Source organism: Cavia porcellus, unplaced genomic scaffold (genome assembly GCF_034190915.1).
Source record: "Cavia porcellus strain 051 isolate PalLab524CR breed Dunkin Hartley unplaced genomic scaffold, mCavPor4.1 scaffold_14, whole genome shotgun sequence".
NCBI lineage: Eukaryota > Metazoa > Chordata > Mammalia > Rodentia > Caviidae > Cavia > Cavia porcellus.
Window position 1 is genome coordinate 41688473 of NW_026947497.1, and position 24842 is coordinate 41713314.

Consider the following 24842-nt stretch of genomic DNA (forward strand, 5'->3'; position numbering starts at 1 on the left):
TGAGTGCCCAATACTTATTTGGATGTCAGCAATAATTCAGGGGAAGAACTTTCCTTTCTTTTAGGGCACAGCGATAAATGTATGTTGCCATCATATTTATGACGTATCAGAATGAGTTGTGCAGTTTAAATGGAAAGAGAGGCTGCTGTGGACCCTTGGTCCACGACTTCTCTGAACAATCAGGTTGACAGTGTGAGGACTAGAATAGTGGGCTGTTTGGTATTTTAAATTCTTGATTAGAAACATTTTATTTGGATGGTACAGGCTAATGTGTTTAGAGGTTGAGTGTTGTCCCAAAGTTTAGTCTTAACAGATGTGTGTAGCAGAGGCCATGCGGTCATGTGTAGTTAGGGGGGTGAACGTGTAATGTAGGTGCCTAAGGAATCTGTATAAAGTTATGTGGACTGCGCTGGCTGGTTTATTCTTTACACTAAGACACAGTGTAGGGGAAACAACCTGAAGGATACTTATCAAACCATTAACATTTATGTTTCTGTGTTTAGGGTAGTAGATGTTTTAAAATGTTCTTGTTTGTTTATGAACATTTTTTGAGTAATACAATACATATCAGTTAACACCTGTGTGACACAACTAAGTTATAATTTGGAAAAAAATTTTTTTGAACAAAGAATAAAAAATCAAACCATTCCCCAAACTTTAGAAGCAGAAGTTAAACAAAAGGCCACTGATACCTCATCCTATTCTCACACCTGTGCAGCCTCTAAGGAAAACAATTGACCACCTTCAAAACATAGTTCTCCAAAGGGGGAATAAGAACCATAGGTTTGCTTTGGGGCATTTTATTTTTATTAGAGCTAATGTGGAAAAATTGAGTGATGTATTACCTCTTAAATAGGCTAGTCTGGTGAACATATGTATTTGGAGAAGCTTCCAGATGATTCAGGTATATATATCTGTACATGTCTTCAAGAGATGCATTCTTCACTGTGATTGAAATTCACATATTTCCTCTTGGGAGAATTAATGGGCACATAGATTACTTTTTTAAAAAAAAAATTTCTGTGGAACTAGTTATTCTAACCTACCCAAATGACTAAGTCATGATTTCTATTCCAAAGGAAAATTCCATTCACCTCAACAATTTCATGAGTTAGTTGGTTCCAAATATATTTATTTCTATTCAGTTTAATGATTCCCAAGTGTTACTTAGAGAGGATCCTGTTCTCAGTGTTCCCAATGCCTGCGGGTGGGTATAGACCTCTCCCTGGGAACCTAGATCTTTTGGGCTGCAGATAGATTTCTTGTGTTCACATTTCATTGTTCCTTTTAATATCAAGTGGCTTCTGAGGGATACTTGAGGCTCAGAAGCAAGAAGAGTGAAAAAGAACAAAATAGAGCCTCAGAGGAGTTCGCAACCAAAATTGAAGGAAGAGAAAGAAGAGACACAGCAAAGGAATATTGTGCACAGAGGATGCCTTATGGTTGATGTAGAACAGATTTTGTTAATGTTATCCTGGGTCTTTATTGCTGAAATGTAAAGGTTTGTTTGCATATGAGCAAAGGACACATTGGAGGAAAAAACTCTAGCTACACATCGACTTTTTACTCAAAAAGAATACTCATAGATGAGGGGGTTACGAGAGCCAAAGGTGCAGCTGTGTTTGGGAGAACGCTTTCTTCTGACTTTGGAAACTGTAGGTTGCGTTATCCAAATGTTTGCAGGTGCAAGTGGATAAAACTGCACCTGGAGTGTTTTTAAAGGTTTGCAAACCAGAAAAAACAGCGTTTTATAATTGGGAATCTATGTTCACACTGTGAATATGGGAGTGATACAGCTTTGGCTTTATCAGGAGAGGTTCCGTTTATGTAACAGTGAGAAAGTTGGTAGCATACGTGTGACAACTTCTTAATGGCACTTAGTTCTCAGCGTACTATCCAAGTTACTCATTGTTACCCTTCTGGTCTTCGTTGAACACTGGGTCAGGGGAGCACTGCTGTTGGTTTCCAGGTTAACACCCTTGAAAATACCTATGATTTAGAATAATAAGTGATCTAGGAGTGGTTCCTCTTTATAAAATCTGATGATAAAGGCTGTTTTCTGAAAATTTTAAGACGAAAACCAAAATCAGTTAGGTATCAGTAGTGTATGAATGCCACACATATTAGTACCCATTGGGATTGTGTCTAAAAATGTCTCCTGAAATTCACCCACATAATTTAGAAAAACAAGAACTCTTAGTTTTATGTATTCTGAAACATACGCTTTTAATTTTCTTTTTCTTTCTATCCTGTTTTATTATTGCAAATAAGAATTGAAAGAATTTTTCCAAAAACTCCTGCTAAGTTAGGGCCCCAGCCTGTGGAATGAACAACCACAGGAATTGGAAGGTCCTTTCCTCCTCTCTCATCTCCTGTGGCTGTGGAAAGTGCCTTAATCTGGCGCTTGGTAACAAACTCCAAACAGGATCCTTACATGCTCTAGTGTCAACTGGAGATTTTGAGTGCCTGTGAACACACCTTTTTTTTTTTTTCCCAGTCTTTTTTGAGACAGGGTCTCGCTATGCAGTTAGGCTGGCCTTGAGCTCACTTTGTAGCCCAGGCTGGTCTCAAACTCACAACGATCCTCCTGCCTTAGCTGGAATTACACGCATGAGCCACTACGCCCTGCTTATGAACCCACTTTGAGGAATTGCAACAGTTGGGCAAAATCTCCCGGAAGAGGAAGTACATTGTCCCTAGGTATCCAGGGGACCCTACAGAGATGACAACCCATGGCTGCTTAAGTCCCTTATATAAAACAGCCTAATATGTAGATATAATCTAGATACATTCTCCCCGTATAGTGTTGTAAATTGTCTCCTTCAATCTAATGTAATGTGCTAAGTAAATACTTACACTGTATTGTGGAGTAAACAATGACAGAAAGTCTGCATGTGTCAGTATGGAGGTAGTTTTTTCCTGAGTGTTTCTTTGAGCAATTGGTTGGATCCCACAGATGTGGAGGGCCGGCTGCACATGCATAAAGCATGCTTTGTTGGAGGGAAAGGACCAGAGCCAACAAAATGGGAAGTGGCAGTTGAAACCGAGGCCCTGGCCGGGGAGCAAGTCCCGAGTCTGGCACTGACTGGGGTGAGAATATAAGCAAATCCTTAACCACAGGGGCCTCAGTTTGTTCAACTGTGAAATAAAGGGGTTGGCTCAAGGGAAAACCAGAATGCTTTCCAGCGCTGAGATTCTGAGTTTTAATGACCAGAACCAACATGAAGCCTCAGAATATTTCCAGCCTCGCCTGAACTCAACCAGTGTATGTTTCATTGTCAGTCCCTTTTATCGCGTCTGGTTGAGTGTGTTACAGTAAACCCGTATTTAGTCATTAGAGGAGCACTGATCAAGGGCAGACAGCTGGAAACATGTTTTTAGCACTCTTTATGCCGTTCATAGGGTAGCTAAGCCCTGAAGTGAGGTCATCTTTGGAAGTTGAGTATAAAACCACACTGAGGATCTTTCAATAGCAGTAAAGTCCAGTGAACTCTTTTGTAGAAACATCCTTGGAAAAAGAGAATCACTTCTCCTCCTTAATTTCCTGTACCCACACTGATAATTCAGTGGGCTTCAGTGCGACAGGATTGAGTTGGGTACCACTACACGTTTTCAGACCCTGTCCTGATTTCCTGCTACCTGCAGAGTTTTTCTGGCAGAAGTGATACAGTCCTGCCCAGGCTTGGCCTCTGGTGGCAGGGTGACAGGTTACACACACGGCTGAGTCCCACGGTGTACACATCCATTGTGTTGTGTCTTGGGAAGCTGTGACTGTGAGCCGCGGTGCCAGACTTCTGTTTGTGCTGGCACTAAGGAGACCTGAATAAGCTAGCGCTTCTCTACCTGACAAGCCTGTGTGCAGGTTTGTTTTTTGGCATTGACTTACTCAGTTTGATGCTTTCTTATGTTGTAAATATGTAGGTGTGGAAAGATGTTTTTATCCTGGAAAAAAAGGTTTGGAATAGACTTGATGTCTTGCTTCTCAGTATTACTTAAGACATGCTTATCTACCCTCGAACAAAGGCAGGAGCAAACAGAATGCTAGAAAAGGTAGGGAAATCGAAAGAAACTTGCAAAGAGACCTGAGCAGTAAGAGGAATTTCTGTCCTTGCCATGGTGCAAGAACTGGAAAATCAGTGTTGTATTTGGAAATAGCACATATTTTGGCAATCTAGAATGAAATAAATGTTAATTTCTAGAACCAGATTGCCAGAAAACAGATCAGAATTGAAAAGTAAATAGTTTCAATATTTCCTCCTCTTCCAGATCTTAAAAGCATGTCCTTTAAAAATCGTTTCTGGCATTTTGGAGCAAATCCTATGTCACAGGTAGGTTTGTAGCTTAAAAAAGAGCCTTTAGAGTTGATGGTAGTGTGTAGAAAACCAAATTGAATGCAGGTGAAAACCAGTATTCTGAAAACATCTAGGTGGGTGTGGTGGTCTTCTGTTAGTAGTGCCCTAAGTAGATTCGAAGGAGTATTTGATGTCGATTTTCCCCTAGGAATTACATTTTGTTTGTTTTATAAACTATAATATTTTTGTAGTTTGGCAGCAGGTGCTTTGGAATCAGAGTTCAAATATCAGTGTTACCATTTTTAAATTCTGGAGCCTTGGGCTGGATGTTTTACATCTTGAGCTTTTCTCACTTATAATGATGGTGGAAAGTACTTAAGCTCAAATGTGGTTGAAACTATACAAGGGGGGATCGAAAACTATGGTTGAAACTTTAAAAAAATGATAGTAGACACACATTGCTGTTAATCTTGCTCAAAATCACTCACCACCTTTGCTTCAGACCCACTCCTCCAAGCATGCTTCAGTTTCTGGAGCCGTTCTGGAAATCCTCTTCCATGGGTGTCTTTCAAAGGGTGGTAAGAAGCACAGTGCTTGCAGCCGTGGAGCACCGGCCCGTGCATAGGCAGGCTTGTGGGAAGTGTGTCCTCCCCGCATCCTCACCATGCCTGGCACCATGTGACTTCCAGCTCTTCTCTCACATCAAAACAGCGTTGGTGATAAATGTTTTGAATCTGTTCAGGGCATTAAGGCAGCCACACCAACACCAGCACAATTAAAGACACTCATAAAAAGCACTTCCAGAACTGCTTCAGAAAGTGGCAAGAACAATGGAACGACTGTGTATAAAGCCAGAGGCAATCTGAGGGGGAATGATGGTGATGTGTCTTTAATTATAATAATTTTTTAAAAATGTAAGCATGCTATATTTTTTGATTTAACCTTATCCAAGTGCTTCCAAGAAAACCTGGCACCCAGTAGGCATTTATTAAATGTTACGTGTGTTCAATGTAATAAGAAGTAATTTAAATCTAAAATTTCAGTATTAAAGTACAGAAACAAAGACCCAAACCAGTTGTTTGGTTCTAGGTGACTTGGGCATTTTGGATAAATGCTCCGCTTGATCCTTTCCTTTAGCTCATTGGTTGAATGCTATTCCAGAAATCTTTGAAATGACTTTGCTCAGGTGTGAATGGGGGAATATTCAAGACCTTAAGAAATGCGTAGTCCTCTGAAAAGGGTAAAGGATGGTTAAGCAGAATAATAAGGGTGTGAGTTACTTTTTATCATTACATACTGTAAGTGATTATAGATTTATTCTGCATAGATTTTTTCTGGTTCCCATGTTCTGAGTGCTGCACTGAATAGTTTGGAAGCAGGATCTCATGCAGTCTTTATTGTAACTTGAGCTGAGGATGTAATGGCCCTTGTTATTGACATGAAGAACAGAAGGGCACTGTACGTTAAGGACCATGTCTCAGCTTCTGTAGCTGGTAAGACTTCAAAGACAGAGCAGTACTGTCGCTAGCAAGCACCTGTGAGTCGGTACCTGCCCCAGCCTTGCGAGACTTTGCCCCATGTTTTATCAAGGCAGTGGAGGTTCATTAGAACCTTTGAATAACTCTGTACCCAACTAGGAAGACACAGATAGCCCGAGCAGTTATGTATATGCAGTGCCAGTTTTTCTGACCAATTTTTTCTAGGGTTTGAGTGTGACTTTTGTTTTGAGACCACTGTGGAATGACTGCAAATCAGTGTTTCTTTGCCTTGGCTCCATGAAGGAATGCCCTGGGAGCTGCTACATGTAAACCAAAGAAAAGAAAACAACACGAAGCCCTGTCTTCATCTCCAGAAAGTCTGGTGGAAACTGAACAGTGCCTGAAGTCTTCTGGAGACTGACCAAGTTTGGGCCTCAGCCTGGGATCTAGACTGAAGAGCCAGAAAGGACCCCTTTTAGTCTGTGGGAGGGTCAGAACCACCGTACTGCACACCGAGTGGCTGTGCACTCTAGCTCCACAGCTGGGGCTGCCGTGCACCTCCCTCAGAGACCCCACACACACCCACTCAGCAGAGGAGGAAGAGGTGAAGCACTTTGGATGCTTGTGCCATTCCATCAGACTGACCTTCCAGAAAGCCCGCCTGTTGTTCAGTTCCACTTCCTGGTATCTCACTTTCCCATGGCCTGCCCATGCTTTGGGTCTCCTAGCTCTGTGTACTGGTTGCTTTCCTATTCTTGTAGTGTTCCAGAGACATCTACATCTGGAAAATCAAGTGTAGGTATGTCCAGCTGCTGTTCCGAGTGGTGGTCACCAGTGCTGTATCCTTCAGTGGGATTATGCTTCCCGTCTTCTGCTCGCTCTCTTTGGCTTTTCTCCACCTAAGGGCTCTCATGTTCCCACCACTCCGCAGCTTTCTGTAACTTGAACAATGACAGGCAGAGTAAATCCAGCTGTGGACAGTAGTCTAGGCAACAGAAGAACTTTAAGGCCCATAAGTAGTTTGCTATTTGCAATAGTGCCCTATTCGAACAAGCTTCTGTGGAAATACGGTGTTAGCAGGTTACCAGTTGGAGCAATAAATTAGATTTTCACTAGCAAATATTTGTCTACAGTAATCCAAGTGGTTTTAAAATTCTATTTACACATGAGGGGGCAGTATGGTACTATACAGACAGCGCTCTGTTGAAATTGCTTATTTTTGTTGGTGTGTTAATAATTTTTAGGTGAGCACTTTGTGCAATTAAAACTCCAATGCTGTTCCTAATTTTAAACTATAATACATGTGTGCATGATGCTTTGTTCACGTCACAGGTTGTGCGTATGTTTCTTTTTAAAACAGCTGTTTCCTTGGTGGATGTTTCATGCATTACCTTTTATTGAGAGTGTTACATTTATGTTTTGTTTGAAGCTGACTGGCTAGCTGGCTGGCTTTCTCCACCTTAAGAGTGTAGTCCTTTGGAGAAAGTGTCTGTTAGGTTGATGTTTTTATTATATTATATTTATTTATTTTACTTCATTGAAGGCTGAAAGGTCTCCAGTGTCATAGGAGGACAGCTTCTGATTCCAGGTCTTGGTAGTCGTGGAAGATCTATTACATATCATCCTAGCATCATATATATGGTTTTCCTTTTCTCCAAAGGGAAAAAAATCGCTAAGCAAAGAAGCAGCACTATTTAATTAATGTCATTATTGCTGATACATGAATGACACTGTAGATAAAGTAGGGTGCCAGTTTTGTAGGTTCCATAATGGAGAGGGAAATTATTCATAGAAGTTGGAAGGTATTAATAAGTTGATAAAATCTATGAAGCATTTTATGAAAAAAATGTAAGTAGAAATCCACAAAGGTAATTTCATAAGCACAGGCTATTTTTAAATGTGTAAAAAATATTTCAGTCAAATGTTTCTGTTTCTGTAGTTAGAAAAAAAATCAAGAGCATCATTTTAGCATAAATATAACCCTCTGTGAAAATTAAATGGGATACTTGTTTTTGACAATTTATCCTGGCTAGTTTCTTTGGGAATAAAGAGTGTGCTACTATCTATACCTCATAAAGATAATTATGCGTGTTTAGTTTGGGTAAAGATAGTTGAAGCAAAATGATTTGATGTTTTAATTTAATTTTAATGAGAAATTTTATTTTAAAATCTGTTAAAAATAAAGTAAAACTTTTCTGGCTTACTCCTCAAATTTGAAGGAATGTGGTTTTTGGCTCTAACCTATCTTGATTGAAAGCCAAATCAAATACTTGATGTTGGCTCAACATAGCAATACATAGGTTTCTCTTCACAGCCAACAACTGATGCTCTCTATCTATGCTTTGGTGGCAGATTTTTCGGACCTCACCCGATACCACATTCCCCGAGTCCATGTGCCTGTCCTCTTCACCCCCAAATGCTCCACCAAGGCAATCAAAGAGACAAGGACAGAGGATGAAGAGACCTGTGGCCGTGTACAATCTGTGTCTCGAGCTGGAAGATGGTAAGATGTTAATTAGGATCTTTTGCTGCCATGTATCCTCAGGGCAAGCCGAGCCCCCTGTGTTTTAATTTGTTTCCCTTAAGATTGTAACTTTTGAGGTTATAATCACCAGGGAGGGTGAAGCTTGATTGTTATGGACAAAAATGCAAGTTTCAGTTTCGCGTTTATCTTTGCAATGCATGGTTTTATTTTTTAAACCAGCTTACATTTCTTTTTTGGGATGCTTGTGTGACCTCCTGTGAGGTTACATAACCCTGAAACAAATGGAAGAGGAACTAAAATTAAAGCAGATCTTTTAAGAGAGAAGCTGATAGAGTCTCCTGTTAAATGTGTGTCTAAATTAAAGGCACAGGTCATTATTGCCGTGAAGTTTAGAGCTCCTGCCTTGTACTTGGTCTAGTTGTCTGACTCTCTCACAAGGCCGAACACTTCCTCATGTGACAGAGCTGACAAACGGACCTCCCCACCAAGATTGGGCCGCGATGAGCCTGGCACATGGTAGTTTTCACATCCCGCCCAAGTCACCTCAGTCCAGCGCGTTGTTGACATTCAGCCACCTGTCTCAGTGTTGCCAGATTGCCCGCTTGCATAAGAAAGCCCTGACATCTGGGTTTTCAGTGTTGATTCCTGTAAAATAAGACTGTGAACCACACAGGGGACACACTCTGGTGATTTGTGTCCCTGCAGGAATTGGTGTGGAGCATAAGGTGACCCAGTCTCCAAGTCTGCGTTTTCATGTGCATATCTGAAACTGATTCCGCTGGTGGCTTCTCTCATATTTAGCCCATTTCCAAAACTTGAGATTCTTTTTCTTTTTCTTTTTTCCCTCATTCTTCTTTTTAAAAAATATCTTCCCTATATTAATCTTTGATTTACTAAGGCTATACTGGTTTGGGAGCATAAGATGCAAGAGGAGAATGAGAAGGGAAACATACGACACCTTCATGATAGCAACCATACATTGAAATGGTTAAATACCTAACATCCAAAGAGCCAGCTGCCCTTGGGGGACTCAGATATCTACAGGAAGACCCAGAACACCCTGTTGTAAAACCAGGGGCTGAGACCTATTGCTGTATTCTTTTAGGTTGCTTAGGACATGTGCACACAGGAGACATGCATTAGTTTTAGTTGCACCCTAATTTGCCTGAGAAAGGCACGAATCACAAAAACCAACTCATCATTTCAGAGCTTCACTTGAGATGTTGGTTTCTAATCCCAGCTAGCTCTTTTTTTTCCTCTCTGTTTTCTGGCTTTCATTCTTTTTCAGCAAAGTGCTAATAAGGAGTAAAACTGACTGGTTTGAATTGCACCTTTTCTTACATATCACCTATCCTCTGGTAAAAGCGTTCAGAAATAGTGAAATCAGCAAATGCCAGAAAGTAGAAGGGAGAAAAAAAAATCAAGAATCTACAGATGCATACGGCAGCTGGCTGAATATATTTCATAAAGGATATGACCAAAGATCAACATTTGTCTTACAGTCACCTCTACTTTTCTGGCATTCATAGGAGTAGAATCTTTGTATCTGATCAGATTTATGCAGGACTGACTAATCTTTTGATTGCTGACTTGCTAAATGATTTTTCATAGCTAAGAGGTATCTGTAGCATTCAGCACATCATATATAAAAAACTCAAGATGCTGTACAAGCATCACCTTACTAATTTTTAGATAATAGAATGTATTGTTCCTTGGTTCTGGGGATTAAGCCCAGGTCCTTATATACCTATGCAAGCACTCTACTGCTGAGCCTCCTCTCCAAGTCCTGATATGGTAATTGTGGGGAGGTGGGGGACTTCGATTTAAAGGAAAAAAAGACTGTCAAACATTTAGTTCCTATAGGTTGGGGCTGTTAATTATTTTATAGTGTTTTATGTATTTTGTATCATATGAAGAACTTCATAACTCCTCATTAATCCTTGATTAGAGTCTTGGTTTCTTTCATTTGTTAATTCATGTGTTTTTATAAGCCAGAAAACCCATGAGTTGGTCATGAATGATTGTCTTTTTTTATCTTGGGAGTCATAGCATAATATAAAATCATGAAAATTTCTTATCCTTATGTCAGTTACTTGTAGCTAGGCCTTAGTAAAATTCAAGGGGTGTCCAAGACTTATTCCACAGAGACAACAAACTGTAGGGTCTGTATTTTACTATAGACTTCGATGTTGTGACAATTCTGAAACAATAAGGGGATAGATGGAGAGAGAGAATATGAATATGAATATGCTTTTGGGAAAAAAAAAAGCACATAGCAAATGGATACCAAAAAAAGAAAGTCATGTTATTCAATGCCACTTGGCATATTGAAAACTATTTCCTCAAAAAAAAAAAAGCCCATGTTCCTGATACTAACACTTAAAGGTTTTATTCCTTTTTTTAAAAGTAGGCTGAATCATCTAATTATCACCACTACTAGAAAGTTTCAAAAGTTTAATCTTTTTATTGTTGTTGGTAATAATAAAATCACTTCCTATATGTAGTTTTATTTAAAATGTGCATTATAGAGAATGTTGATCATTTTTCTAGAATCTTTTAGTTTATCTGAGTCTGGTAAAAATTTAAATGCAAATATATACCCACCCCTCCCCTTTATTCATTGTAGTGTGAGTTAAATTTGACTGAATAAAATCCAGGGTAAATAGTTTTTGCTTAAAAGGTAAGGTAGGCTGTCTGCCAGGATTTGAGGATTGTAAGACTAGAGATTATCTCTGGCCCTATGGTCTGCTCACAGATGTGGTGTTTGAGTGAAGTGGTTTGTGGTATGTTATTTCTTCTTCTGTGTTAAGTGTGAAACCATGCTATGTACCAAACAGCCAATCTGGGGAAAAGTAGTCTTGACTTGGTTTCAGTTTTACCTTCCAGCAGAGCAGATAGTGAGCTGAGCCTCAGTAGGATAGGCCTTGCAGCTGAGAGTCCCAGCCACACTTTGAAATGGATAGAGTCTCTGGTAGTAGATGTGACTTTTGTTTTATTGAGTTCATTCCCGATAGAAAAGATGTTCAGTTTAACCAAGAAGCATAGTATCTTTATAAGGACTTTAATTGGCATTAGCACATTTAGCCATAATGTGTTTGCTCATTATTGTTGTCATTATTAAAATTAAATTATGTTAGACATATTACCTCCAAAAGAATTCTAGTTACTTGTTTAAAGTTCTTTGCTCATGATTAGTGTGAAGCACAATGGTTATAGTTTCTAGCTAGTTTTCTTACTTAAAACAGCAATGAAGTCTATGCCGATTCTTGACTTTTATTATTTTGTAGAATCTGTATTGCTCCTTTTCATATCGCATTTATTAATCTCATTGGTGTATGTTTGTTTTCTCTAGGCCACTCCAAATTTGTCTTTACATGTCTTACTCATGTAAGAAGAGATTATTGTGTTTGTTGTAATTCTCCCAAAAGAATTAAAAGAAGTCCATGAATTTACATGAGATCAAAGTGATCTTTGTAAACATTTTTCTTTAAAGACATAAAAATGTTTTAAACAGTGGTTTAGGAAGTGGTGGATAAGAGGATTATCATGAGTTTTGATTGTTTTCTTCTATACTAGCTTTCGTATAAACAAGATTAGACATTTTAGGACTAGTTCTTAAATATATCTGTCTTGGTTACTTTTCTCATTGCTGGGTCAAAATACCTGATACTCAAAATGAAAGGAGGAAAGGTTTATCTCAGCTCATAGTTCTGTAGAGGTTTCAATCCATAATATGGCTCCAGGGCAGGGTGGCATGGCAGAGGGGTATTGAAGTGGAGAAACAGTTCATGGTGCAGTGGATAGAGGACAGCAAGCAGCAGCAGCTGCTGCCTTGTGTTTCTCTCTTTTATGCTGTTCAGATTACAAACCTAATGATTGGTAGAAGCCACACCCAGCGTGGGGTTTCCATGTCCACACCCATAATTACAGCCAACTAAACCATACACCTTTAATCCCAGTACCATACACTCTAGATCCACCTCTGAAAAGCCCCACCCATGAGCACCTGAGACTTTGGCACGTGAGCAATTTAAAAGATGATTTAACATGGGCTGGAAATAAAACTTGGTAAATCAATTAGTAGGATTGGTCTTAGGTGTAGTTGGGTAGGCACTTTTAACATGTGGATCATGAATTTCTAACTGCAGCAAATTTGGTTATGTGTTACTGTCGTTCTGGAATGTGGTAGACATCAAGAAGAGGGCAGAGAGACTTATTTTGGGTTAAGTTAATTTAGGTGTGGTGTGGGCCTAAATGAGCGTTCAGGAGGGAAAAATAGAGTGGATGCCTAGCAGAGCTGCTGAGCCAGTGCTGGGACTTCCTAACAGATGAGGTGGGGAAATGAAGGCAGAGACCCAAAGAGAAGTCAGCAGCTGTGGTTTATTCTCATACGTGCATCTTTTGTTCTGTTTATGTCAATTTAAAAATATTTAGACCATCTTTTCCTCCCAAAAAAGGAAACACACTATTTGGTTAGTGCGTTCAGAACATACTCTTATGTTACTCCCTTGGAATATGGTTTAGTAAAAGTGTAAAAAATGTTAGTATAGATACTGCACATTGAAAGTCAGCAGGCAGAAACAAATGTGAAGTAACTGCCGCCGTGTTATGTCTTCATGGCAGAAGGAAGGTAGAGGGAGACTTCCTGGCTTGTTTCACGGCAGGAGGCAGGCGCCGGCCCTGAGCCTGTGGAGCCCGAGGGGCGCTGATGCCTGTGGTGACCTTTGTAGCATCAGTCTCATTTCCCATGGGGCATCTTTAGAGAGCTGCTAAAACGCTTTATAAGGGAGTCCTATAGCTGCCTTACCCTCCCGCAACTCTCAGTAGGACATTTACAGAGTGAGCAGCGTTGGAGACCACTGGAGAACCGTGGCTGGGTGGATTTCGGTGGCACCCTGCAGCTGTCGGGGTTTCTTTTATCAGCTCGGCGTAGAACTGCAGCCAACCCAGGTAGCTACGCACAAGCAGATTTCTGTCCTATGCTTGGACTCCTCCTCCTCCCCATCCTTCTCTTTTCTTTGGCAACCTGACTTCCAGGTTGGCTATGGATAACTTTGCCAAGCAGAGAGGCCGTTGCTGGCCTTCTCCTTAGAGCAAATTCAGCATCCTGGACATGGAGTTAGTGTGTTGTGAAATCAACTCTCAGAAGAAGCTTGAATCTGTGACAGAGTGAATGCAGACAGATTATTTCTTAACTTGCTTTTACAGTGATGAGATCAGTGTGTTAGAAAAGGCAGCCAGAAGTTTGGGGGCTATCGTAGAGTCGTGGGGTGCTGATAACTCATGCATGATGCCTCCCCTGCGTAGGTGTCTCCCTGAGCCTCCCATGAAGCTCGGCACCCCCGGTCCCCCGTGCTAGTGACAAAGCAAAAGGCGACTTCTCGACTTCCTGTGTAATCTCAACTCTGCTGCTGTGTGGGATGAACATTTGCCCCTGTCTGTGGAGGAGAGGGGGGAAAGAAAGCTTATTTAAGCCTTTAAAAAAATGCTAACTGCTCTGTGGTGAAAATAAGTTCATGGCAGGTAACTAGACTTTCTAGACGGGAGAAAAATTCTTTAAAGCTTGTCTCCCTGTGGAGTGGATTTTTCTTCACTTCTAATAGCTTTTATTTTAATTTCTAGTTCTGAATTCCAGCAGCTGTCACTCTCTTTATAGCCCTCTTTGAAACTCGCAGCGTAGGAGGTAGCCGGGCTGTCTAAGAAACATCTTTTCAAACCAACCAAAGTATTGTTTATCCTGAATGAAATAGAATTTTTAAGGCTGTCAAGAGTGACTGATTTGCAGCATTTTCTTTGGTAGTCAGAAAGATGAGCGGAACTCTTGGAGGGGAAGGTGTTACTTCAGTGTGGCTAATTTCAGCTGACCTGTGCTGCTTGGAAACTCCTGAAGGCCCTTATGAGAGACTACCCTGATAAAAAGTGCTGTCTGCAATTAGTAAAGCAGAAACAGACTCATGGGCAGTTAATTTTTACTTAGTGAATCTTTACCAGCTGTTGAGGCAACATAAACAGTACAACTGTAGAGAATACTCCTACTTATGTTTACTGTGACTTGTCTCTGTTGGTTTTTATTAGCTCCAGATAGCATTTTTGTAGCCTGGCTCCCTCTGAATACTCACTCTGCTTTCCCTGATATTCCTGCATTCCTGTTTGTAAGAGGACAGTGTTACCTCTGGAAGAAAAAATCTTCAGTTCTATTCAAATGGATTCTTGGGATGATATTTTGGATCTACTAATTGTCCCTAAGACCAGTAGCATAATTTGTGAATGTTGAAATGAACCGTGGTTGTGATTTTGATTCTTTGGGTCATAACAGAACCAGTGATTATTTAAGTCTCTGTTTATTATCTTGGTTCTTGTAAAACTATACTTCTTCAATTTTTTTACCAGTGTGTGTAAGAACATGATAAAAAATTCAGAAATTATACAGTTCCATATTACTGTATGATATGCTGTATATGGTGCTTAGCAATATTTATTAACATAAGACAATCCTTTAGGACTTATTATTATCCCCATTGAACACTTCAGGAAAGTGGTACAGTTTGTGCATATGTGTATTTACATGAATGCACAAGTATGTGTCACAAGTAAGCGCCACAGAAAAGAACAGATAACAGACATGTATAAAGAAAATCACCAGCACTAAAGATCTCTCAAGTGCTTGAGGTAGAGCTAAAGCCAGGCCCAATCCTAGGCAGGTTGATTCCAGAGTGTGTATTCTTCACTTCTCTGCTAAAATGCTGCCTACACACAAGTGCCACTTCTCCTTGTGGTTGGCAGACACTTTCAGAGATTTCTTTATGCATGCTGGGCAATGTGTTGACCTACTCTTTTACAATGACAAGATGACTCATCTTACTTTTTTTTATTCTTTTAGAAAAATAGTTTCACTACAAAGGAATCCATACTGTGGTCTTGACCCTAGAGATTGAGAAGGAATGTCTGGGGATGACCATGACTTTAAAGTTGGGACCAGCACCTTGTAATCAACACAGGCACTCACCCTTTGGGAGAGTGGCAAGCCATTTTAGTGCAGTGCTAATAAGTGCTGCAAAAGCATTTTGCTCTAATGTAGGCAGCCAGACATGTGAGCTCGGGTCCCGATGCTTGGCAGTTGAGTAATACATTCGGAGACTGAGCACAATCGGAGATTTGGTGCTGCTTGAATATATTGTGCTGAATTTTGCTGTCATTTTACTATTTTCTCCCCCCTTGTTTTCTTTAATTTTTAAAAAATAGTACATTCCTAGGTTTGAAAAATCAACAAACATAAAAAGATGCAAAGTAGAAACACTGTATCCCTTTGGCTTGGTTTCTCCATTTACAAACCAGATCTCTTAACTACTGATATTAACAGCATGAGCCATTTGAGATTGCCATTTTTAGGCCACAGATTATTTAAAGAGCAACCATTTCAAGTGAGTTGTTTTTTCCTTCTGTTTACTAAAATAGTAAAGGTCAAAAATAGTAAAGTATGGGGAATTTCAGATAATTCAGCCTCTAGTTTTTGATATCTATTGAGTTGGATTCAAGCTAGATTTGATAACTGCTAGTATTAGTGAGGCTGGGCCATATTCCTACTACTGTCCATACCTATCAGAAATGATGGAATGCTGGAAAGTATTCTATGTATTCTGTTATACATGTATGCTCCCACGAGGACCTGTGTTCTGCTGCAGGCATTCTCTGTCTAGCTGAGCACAATTACATGATACAAATCCCTTACTAACCACACTCAGGTTTTTAGTTTTCCAGTGCTGATGTTTCCATAGAAATGATATACCAGTACATAATATACTTTTGAATGATAAAAAAGAAGTTGCAAGACAGAATTTTTAAAATAAACTCACTTTCAAAGAGAAAACTGAAAATACATGTGTAGGTGTAGAAATCTAGAAAAATAATAGTTTCTGTAGTGATGATTCTTAGCAGTTGAGAGATCTTTAGTGCTGGTGATTTTCTTTATACATGTCTGTTACCTATTCTTTTCTGTGGCGCTTAGTTGTGACACATACTTGTGCATTCATGTAAATACACATGTGCACACACTTCACGTTTGCTATGTTGTTTAAGACTTTGAAGTGGGAGGAATGAGCAGCGGACACCTAGAAGAGAGGATGTGGAGAAAGTCATCAGCATTCCTGTGAGCCAGGCCAGTCCTTGTTGCTTAGTGTTTTCCTTTTAGATTTAAACCATCCTTTTACCTGGGCTGGTCTTTCATAACTACATTGTTCTCGAGTTTCGGGGATCACTGTTACATGAAATACTAAGGCAGTAGAGAATGTCATTGAACGGTTGGCTTGCTTGTGGTTAAGTCTGGATTTAAAAGAACTTGAATCGAAATCCCTGGCCTCCTCTTGATGACTTTTATGATCTTGGCAAATCTTCCTCTAAGCCTCAGGAGTTTGGGAAGTAAAATTTTGATACAATTTTTGCCAAGAACAACTGAGTTAATGGATGTAAACCACCCAATATGTAGTAAATTTTCAAGAATTTTAGCTTACATTTTCTTAAGGGCCTGATGTATGAGCTAGGAGAGCTTTAAATATACTTTCAGATGTGATAGGCTTCCAATGAAAATATAATGTAGTCAGTTATTTTTGTCTAACATAATACCTAGGCTGCAGTAGATAACAGCTGACATTCTTTAGGTGAGAAGAACTAGGAGTGGTGGACAGATAAATAGCTGGAGTTTGGCTGCCCTCATCATCTGTGTTGCCCTAGAGTTTGTGTTCTGAGCACAGAATTCTCAATTTTCAGAGCTGTCACAGAGGCACATCCTCGGGAGTTTGTGGATGACAGTTCAATTCAGTACCTGTTACTCTTTGGGTCTACAGATAATAGTAGATGGTTGTTACGTCTCATTTTGCTTGTTGATGTAAGCAGAAATCTCAGTCTCTAAATAATGCCTCAGGACTGATTATGATATAAAAATCCTCTCTGCTTTATGGAGTACAGCAATTTGCCTTGACTTCCACCAACACTGCAAGTGAACTGGTGTTACTTGCATTATAATTGAATTGCTACAGACTTCCGCCAGCCTTTCCAAGTAGCAGAGGTGGCTCCTTGAGTTGTAACCCAATGCCTATTTAGCTGCTGCTGTAACTGTATAATGGGGACTGTATTTTTTTGTCCTGTGATTGATTAAACACAGCTGATTCCTTCATCAGCTTTTCCCAGTACAGGTTTTGGGCATACTTAAGCTGTCCAGCAACTTTTTTAAAGGCAGGCATCATGCTTAATTTTTAAAGAGCTTGGGCAGTAGAAAATCTGCTTCATTAGTTTATGGCAGTGTCATTTCATCTTTTCACGCCTTAATGTGACATTTCGATTTATAGTTCAGGAGTTGCCTTGTTTAAATTCCGTGTATAGGAGGATACAGACCTCTCTCTAGTTCTGTGCTCTGGGGATTGGAGGGTAGAAGAGGCTGTTTCCTTGATTTCCTTTTGTAGATTTACAGTAAAGAAACTGTACCACCCCAGTGAATCGTTCGTAGCTCTCTACTTTCAGTGATCTGTATGTTATGTGGCTTCATTGTGGTTCCCATTTTTGTTTGCCTTTTTTCATGAGGGCAAAATGAAGTAAAGGGAATGCGGGCATCCTGTCCCCGATGTGGGTTGACATTAAACTTGCAGGGTAACTGAGAATGGGTTAAGTGGGTTGCAAGGAACCTCCCTTCTGCTTGGCACCTCCCACTGACAAGCACCTTAGTTTGCTTTCTTCCACGGGCTCTTGGCAGGGCTACTGCCTCCCTCTCCCATGTCTTTCCTAATGTGAGACCTGAGGAACATTTTCTAACCAAAGGATATGAACTGTATTTTGCAATGGTCATTCTTTTCTACATGGTGCTGTATGGACAGAAAAGAATTTCTTTTGAGTGATGTAGTTATATTTGCTTTTTAAAGATATCCAAAATATTTGCAATTTTGGAAGTTTAATTTTAAAGTCAAACTTTGATTTTCCTAACCTGTATTTTAAAAGTTCATTTAATTAAGGATGTGTGTGTGTGTGTGTGTGTTTGTGTGTACATGGTGTGCGGTGTTTGAATGTACTATATTCTGTGCTAGCTAAGGGAAACTTTATAACACCATATAACAAAATACAGTGTCATTCTCTGGTTTAGATTTTGAGGAGATGAGAATCAATATCTGGCCTGCAAATTCTGTATAGCATCTGTTTGTTTTTGTCCTACTTGTGACTCTTTCTTTGTATGGCTCTTACCTGTGCTGGCTGCTGTGTTGGTCATGTTTGATAAAGAACATTGGCTGAGGTCTGTGGCCATTTTAATCCAATTATTAACTAATCTATGAAGGGTGTAGGAGGAGTACCAGGTTTTCTTTGGCTGTCTGGGCATTGGTTAGGTTTGGGTTTGACATAATGCTGCTTACAGGCGGCTCTGCTGTCCACTGGTCGTGCTATTTGGGTAATGGATCTTCTAGTTAGAGGAGGCCAGATGTTCTGGTCCAGCCAAGCACCTCAGCAAGTTGTGAAAGAGTAAGTCTTTGGTTCTGCAACCAACAAGTGGATTATTTAGAGGAAATCAAGCCTAGCTAATCCAGCCAGGAAAAAGAGATTGTTCTTTGGTGTTGTATGGGCAATTTCATGTCCCTTTTTTCTCAGTGTCATAGTAAGTTTGAGTATTTGGCTGTCTTGCTATCTGAAGGTCAGTAATTATGGGAGTCCCAGTGCTAAAAACAAGGTGCAAAGGAAAATACTGGGCGGAACTGTAATCTTGCCTGTGGCACAGTAGCAAGTTATAATATGGAAGCTGTCCTGGAGATCATGTTCCTCGATTCAGAACTGGAAGTCTTGAATGTTTCTCAGTAGTTTCACCTTGTAGTTTAAAAACCAGCAAACTTACCGTGCTCATCCAAGACTTGGGTAGGAAAAATAAGGCTGTAGACAAGTAGAACATCCTTGGATGTCCTTGTTGCAAAGCAGAATGCCAAATGAGGTGGGTCACTGTTCTGATTGGCCCAGTGTGAGAAGCTGGACATGTTTCATTCCCTGTGAGTCTCTGAGACCAAATGCTTGTGCAGTGGGAACAACACTGCAGAGCAGTGTTGCTGGCCCTGCTCTCCCCCCGTGCTCCCCATGAAACCATGCATTCTAGGTGTTTCCTTTGGTCTGTATCAGTCTTAAAATCCAGTTTTGGATCCCCATCCCATTTATAAAGTCAGTGGAAGCTTGTCACCAGTTCCATCGCACAGGTTTCACTTTATTTGTGTGGGTCACCTCCACATCTGCTTTTTAGCATTAGCTTTTGTTTACAACATCAGGTCCAGTGGCATTTTGACCAGGGGTTTAGGTCAAAATGGTCATTGTCAGTTTTTGATGTGATGAAATTTAACAACCCAGACCTTATTTTAGCAAAGAGGGAATTGTGCCAGGGTGTATCTGGAATGAGCTTGGTAGTTCTGTTCCTGATAATGAATAAGTGCCCTTCTTCTTTTCAGTGCTCTGCACGTCTTGAGTACCGTGAGGATGAAGGTGACTGTAGAAAGACTTTATTGAGGTCATAGTGTCTGCCATGTGGTTGAAATGAGAGCATGACTGTCTACTACCTAGTTCAAAGGTTATATTTGAATCAGACTTAAACAGTTTGAAACAAGTTAACCCCACAAAATGAGTTCTCCTTCTGCTGCAGCATTTCCGAAGCCGCTCCCTGTTTCTCCCTGGACTTTATTCTCAGAGATGTCTGCTCTATGTGGGATGTTTGTGCAGAGACGTTTGTCGTTGAGGAAGTCTTTTCTTCTGCATCTTCTTGAACTCTGTTCAACATGGAGACAAAGCCTAGATTTTCGATGCTTTAGCCTTCCTTGGGTGACGCAGCCTTAGAACACACGTATCAGTTGGGCAAAGAAGCAGGCGAGACAAACAATTACAGGTTTCTTCTCGCTGTCACTGGGTGAACAACCGGAAATGCAGGAGGACAGGTGAATGGGTCCTGCCCTTGGGGCAGGGAGCACAGACCAGCCACAATGCTCTTGCTCGCCCCCTGCTGAGAAAAATCTGTCTAATTTTGCTTGAGGCTGCCCTCAAAAATAAGCTAGGTGTTTTTAGCTTGGTGATTTATTTGTGTATTTAGAGTCAGTGTTATATGCCAGATCAGATTTTCTTTTCAGTTTCCATGATGACTTTGGGGACATTTTTTTTTCCCTAAACAAGCTTTGCATGCTAATAAATAATAAAAATAATAGTTAACAATATTAGCTTTATACTTTATGGGGTTAGCTGTGTGTATTATTAGTAATCCCTGTGGGATGAGTACACCAATGTAAAAAAGACAGCAAGATATTTCAGTAAATTCTGCCTTTATTGAGGCTTCACATTGATTTTACATTGAATAAACAGTCACGATTCTGGTTTGACTGTAAAAGTTGGAAGATTGTCTGTTTAAATATGGCAAAAGATGTTCTGAGTCTTTCTTGTTTTCCGATGATTTAAAGCTATAAAACTGATTTTTTTGGTATACCTTTACAAATTTTAATACGAAATCATATTTTGAATTATCATTGAGTTCAAAGTATTTAATTTCCAGTATGATTTTCTTTCCTTCTTTTTTTTTTTTTTTTTTTTAATTGGTACCGGGGGATCGAACTCACAACTGCCTGCTAGCAAGGCAGGCACTTATGCCACTGAGCTAAATCCCCAGCCCTTATGATTTTCTAGCTATAGTTCACTAGCATACGGAAACTGCAAAATGTATCCTTTATGTATTAACTGCTGATTGTTCTGTAATTCTGGTCTGAAAAGAGAATTTACTTAATATTTTTTGTTTGGAATTTGATGACTTTGTAGCCTTCCTGCAAAAATATTCTTTGCGATACTAAAAGAGGATCTATCCTTTCTTGGGAGTGTGTGTGCCCATGCGTGCCCGTGTGTGTGTGTGTGTGTGTGTGTGTGTGTGTGTGTGTGTGTGTGTGTGGAAAAAACCTGTGGATGGGCTCTGTGTTGTTGGTTACATATACATCCCCATTCCTTTTATTTTCTTGCCTGCCATCAGTGTCAAAGGAGCACATTAAGTTCTCCACTTACAGTATCTTGAGTTTTCTGTTTTTCCATGCATGTCATTTGTCGCGTGCAGCTGTATCATCAGGGGTTTACCTTATTGCACCGTCTTGTCACTTTACCTGTTTAACATGACCTTTTGTGATTTACTGAGATCACCGCCTTGCCACTGGCTCATATTTGCCTGTTTCCATCTTTTAGTTTTCAACCTTTGCTTCCTTTAAGCATGTTTCTTAGTCAACATATTGTAGGATTTAAGAAATGCACTGGAAGAGTCAGAATCTTTTAATTGGCAGGATTAATCCATTTTATATATTGTGAGTACTATTGTTAAGATTTTTGTCATTTCATACTTTAATTTTGATATTTTTATTCCCTATTTCTTTTTTTTTTAAACTAATGTTCTGTTGTTTCCAAAAGAATGATGTATATTCTCTGTTTCTAAAGTGATTGTTGCTATTTTGGGGGCAGAATCTTTATCTTTTCAATTCTTTTCTGTTTTGTTTGTTTTGTTTTGTTTTCTGTTTGCTTGAGACAAACAAAAGGCTGGCCTTGAACTCCTGACCATCCTCCTGTTCAGCCTCTTGAGTGCTGGGAGTGGGCCACCACATCTGGCTGTTGAGTTCTTTTTTTATTTATGTATACTTTTCCCTTTACCTTCAGTGAGACCCAACTGAGTAGATTTTCAACTCCTCTTGCCTAGTCCCTGTCCCCATGTTGGTATTTTTCTAGAATTTTGGTTCTGCATTTTTCCTCCTTTTCCTTTTCTTCATTTTCTTTTTATAGGCAGTAATAGACATTATCAAGATAGTTAAATATACTGTGTTGCTTCTTTTACTGAAGTCTTGAGTAATTTCTCTTTGCTCATTACCAGTATAATTCGTTGGATGGCAGACTTTTGGGAATTATGTCTGATAATATTTTTATTAGGTCCTCACATTTGAATGACAATTTGACATCTTAAATATACAGCTTTCTACTCAGAATTCTTTTAATACTTTAAAATTACTTCTATTTTATTGTATTTAGTTTTGCTGTTGACAACTCTGATGTCTCTATAATTATTTTTTAATATGATCTCTTTATATATAATTTTTTGTTTTTTCTTTGTATTTGAGATTCATATATTTCATGGTAATATTTTATGTATAGAATTTTCTTCTCTTTTTTGAGAAGAAAAATGGCCTAAGCCATTTAGATTTGTGTTTTGAAATTTCTTTATTTTTAAGAAATAGCTCAGTATTTCTTTGAACATTTATTCCCTTCAGTTTGTTTCTTCTAGAGACTGGATATTGGCAATTCTACTTCTATGCTCCATATTATACATCTCCAAATTTCTAAATTTTCTGTGCATACACGTTGGTGGTACATACATGATACATCTAACACATTTTAATTCATTATACCAGATTGAAATTCTTTGAGTTTTTCATGAAATTTATGTATGTTACCAAGAAAGATTCAAGGAACAAGAATTCAAAGAGAACATGTTTTATTATGTTCCATTGTTGTGGGCATTCTATAAGTGGATCACTGGGCATTGAAGTTTACTTTTTCTTTTTTTAAACACCTCCCTCTATCTACATTTTTTTTTATTTAAAGAAAGATAAAACAAAATAGAAAATGAGCAGAAATAGTACATACTTTCAAAGAAAAGAAATAAACAGTAATAAATCACTAGTTGATGTATACATATTGTCCCCCTACAAATAGTTGTTCAAGATACAAAAGTGGAACATATAAATGGGAATTCAACCAGGGAGACTGCAAACAATTCTGTTCACCTGTTCAACAAAAACTAAGTAATAAGGCTATCAATCCTATACACTTAAACATGTACGCATTTCTCCATATCTTTGTTTGCGTTGAGACCTAACAAAACTTATTAGATTAAAATCCTTCTGAACAAAGATTAATAATATTGTTGGATTTCACATCATAACACTCCGGAATCGGCACTGGGTACTGCAGTGCCCCTTTCTTTCCTTCAAAGTATTTGTTCATTTCATCATGTGTCATAAGATCAGTTCTCATAAACTGTTTATAGGTTTTATGCAAGCATGAGTCTTAACATGTATTTCTATCCTTTCTATATTAGAGGGAGAAACAGAACATAGCATATTCAGACAGAACTAAACATATTCCTATAGACACATAAAACTAAAAAGACATATAAAACTGCTATATAAGGAGTTCTACCATGGTCACTGTGCTGTTTCTTGTTATCATCAACTGAATAATTGGCTATATCATCAGATAAAGTATAGTTGAACATATCAGTTCATAACAGAATTAACAGAAATACAACTTTGTAGATAGTGTAGAGCTACAAAAACAGTAATCAAATCAGAATGGATATCATGGTGAGTCATTGTCATTTTCAGTATAGTTGTCTATACTCCCCAACTTGATACCAGCAACCTAACAGTTTTGAATAAAATCTATCAATAATAAGCAATATTCAAACAAGTCAGATTTAACTAAGATCAGTCATGATACAACAGTATAAGTCATACAGGGATCCTGATTGAATTAATAGGAAATTAAAGATGACTACTGTGCTATGTCCTGATATCTTCGGGACAGCTGTTTGTGCCCTCAGATCCAGTGCTTGTATACAAACTAGGATGGAACAAGTTCCAACCAAGTAGAGTGGTGCGAGTAATAAGGGTTTGAATTCCTGATACACTATTAGTTATATCTTCTGCTGTTTTTTTTCAAGCTGTTATGCCAGCTTTCAATAGAGTTTTTAGTTTCCTGGTAATCTCTTTGAACCTGCTTCATGCATTCTATGTTTTCTCCATCAAACAATTCTCCCCCCTTTTTTTGTTCTTCCATTCTACCATCTGTTTTTTCTTGGGAGGTGCTTAGCATTTCTTTAACTATTTCACTTTTGTCTTACTTTGCTTGGTTAAATACTTCACTTTTGAACTCATCTATGAGGTCCTGAAGATACTGCTTTATGTCTATTGGTGCCATGCTTGATATTGCCTGATATTGCATGTTTTCTGTTCTCATTCTCCTTTGCATTTACCTTTCCTGGATCAGTGTTCTTAGGATGGGGGACTGAGGACCCTTTCTGGTTGCCTCCTTTTCTCATATTTTTTGTTCCTTCCATACAGGCATGTATAGGAGGCCCAGTTTCTTTCTTTGTCAGTTTCAGTTTGTCTGAGGCGAGCAGACTAGGTGGTCCTGCCCACTGCAGTGTATAGGAGATACAGACCCAGGCAGCCTGTCATGGGCCCGCCCCTCCAGGTCAACCTGCTGAAGTCTTCACTGCATTAGGATGCACTGCCAGGTGCAGGGACCTGGTTTGGGCTAGCCTATTGGGCCATGGCATCACCCAGGTCTAGCACACCCCACCAATCCCTCTTGAGAGGGGAGTATGTGACTGAAGTCCCTGCAGCGTCCTGATCTGGCCAGTCTGCCCGGTCCCAGAATGTCCTCTGTTGGAGCCTCTTTGTCTATGGAAAGGTCCCTGTTCCTCTTACTCACTGAAAGTTGATGCAGGGTTCTCCACCAGTTCTGCTCTCAATTCGGTTTGCCGATTCCCACTCTCAGAGTGTTTGCGTC

General features: G+C 39.4%; 1 protein-coding gene across 6 annotated transcripts in view; it reads left to right on the plus strand.

Annotated features, from left to right (window-relative positions):
* Arhgap10 (Rho GTPase activating protein 10) overlaps nucleotides 1–24842 on the plus strand; it is a 272424-nt gene that overhangs the window by 211156 nt on the left and 36426 nt on the right. For all 6 annotated transcript variants that reach the window (XM_063224386.1, XM_063224384.1, XM_063224389.1 and 3 more), the window contains one exon: nucleotides 8123–8273. In XM_063224386.1, the coding sequence (XP_063080456.1) occupies nucleotides 8123–8273 (151 nt within the window). The remainder of the gene's footprint in view (nucleotides 1–8122; nucleotides 8274–24842) is intronic.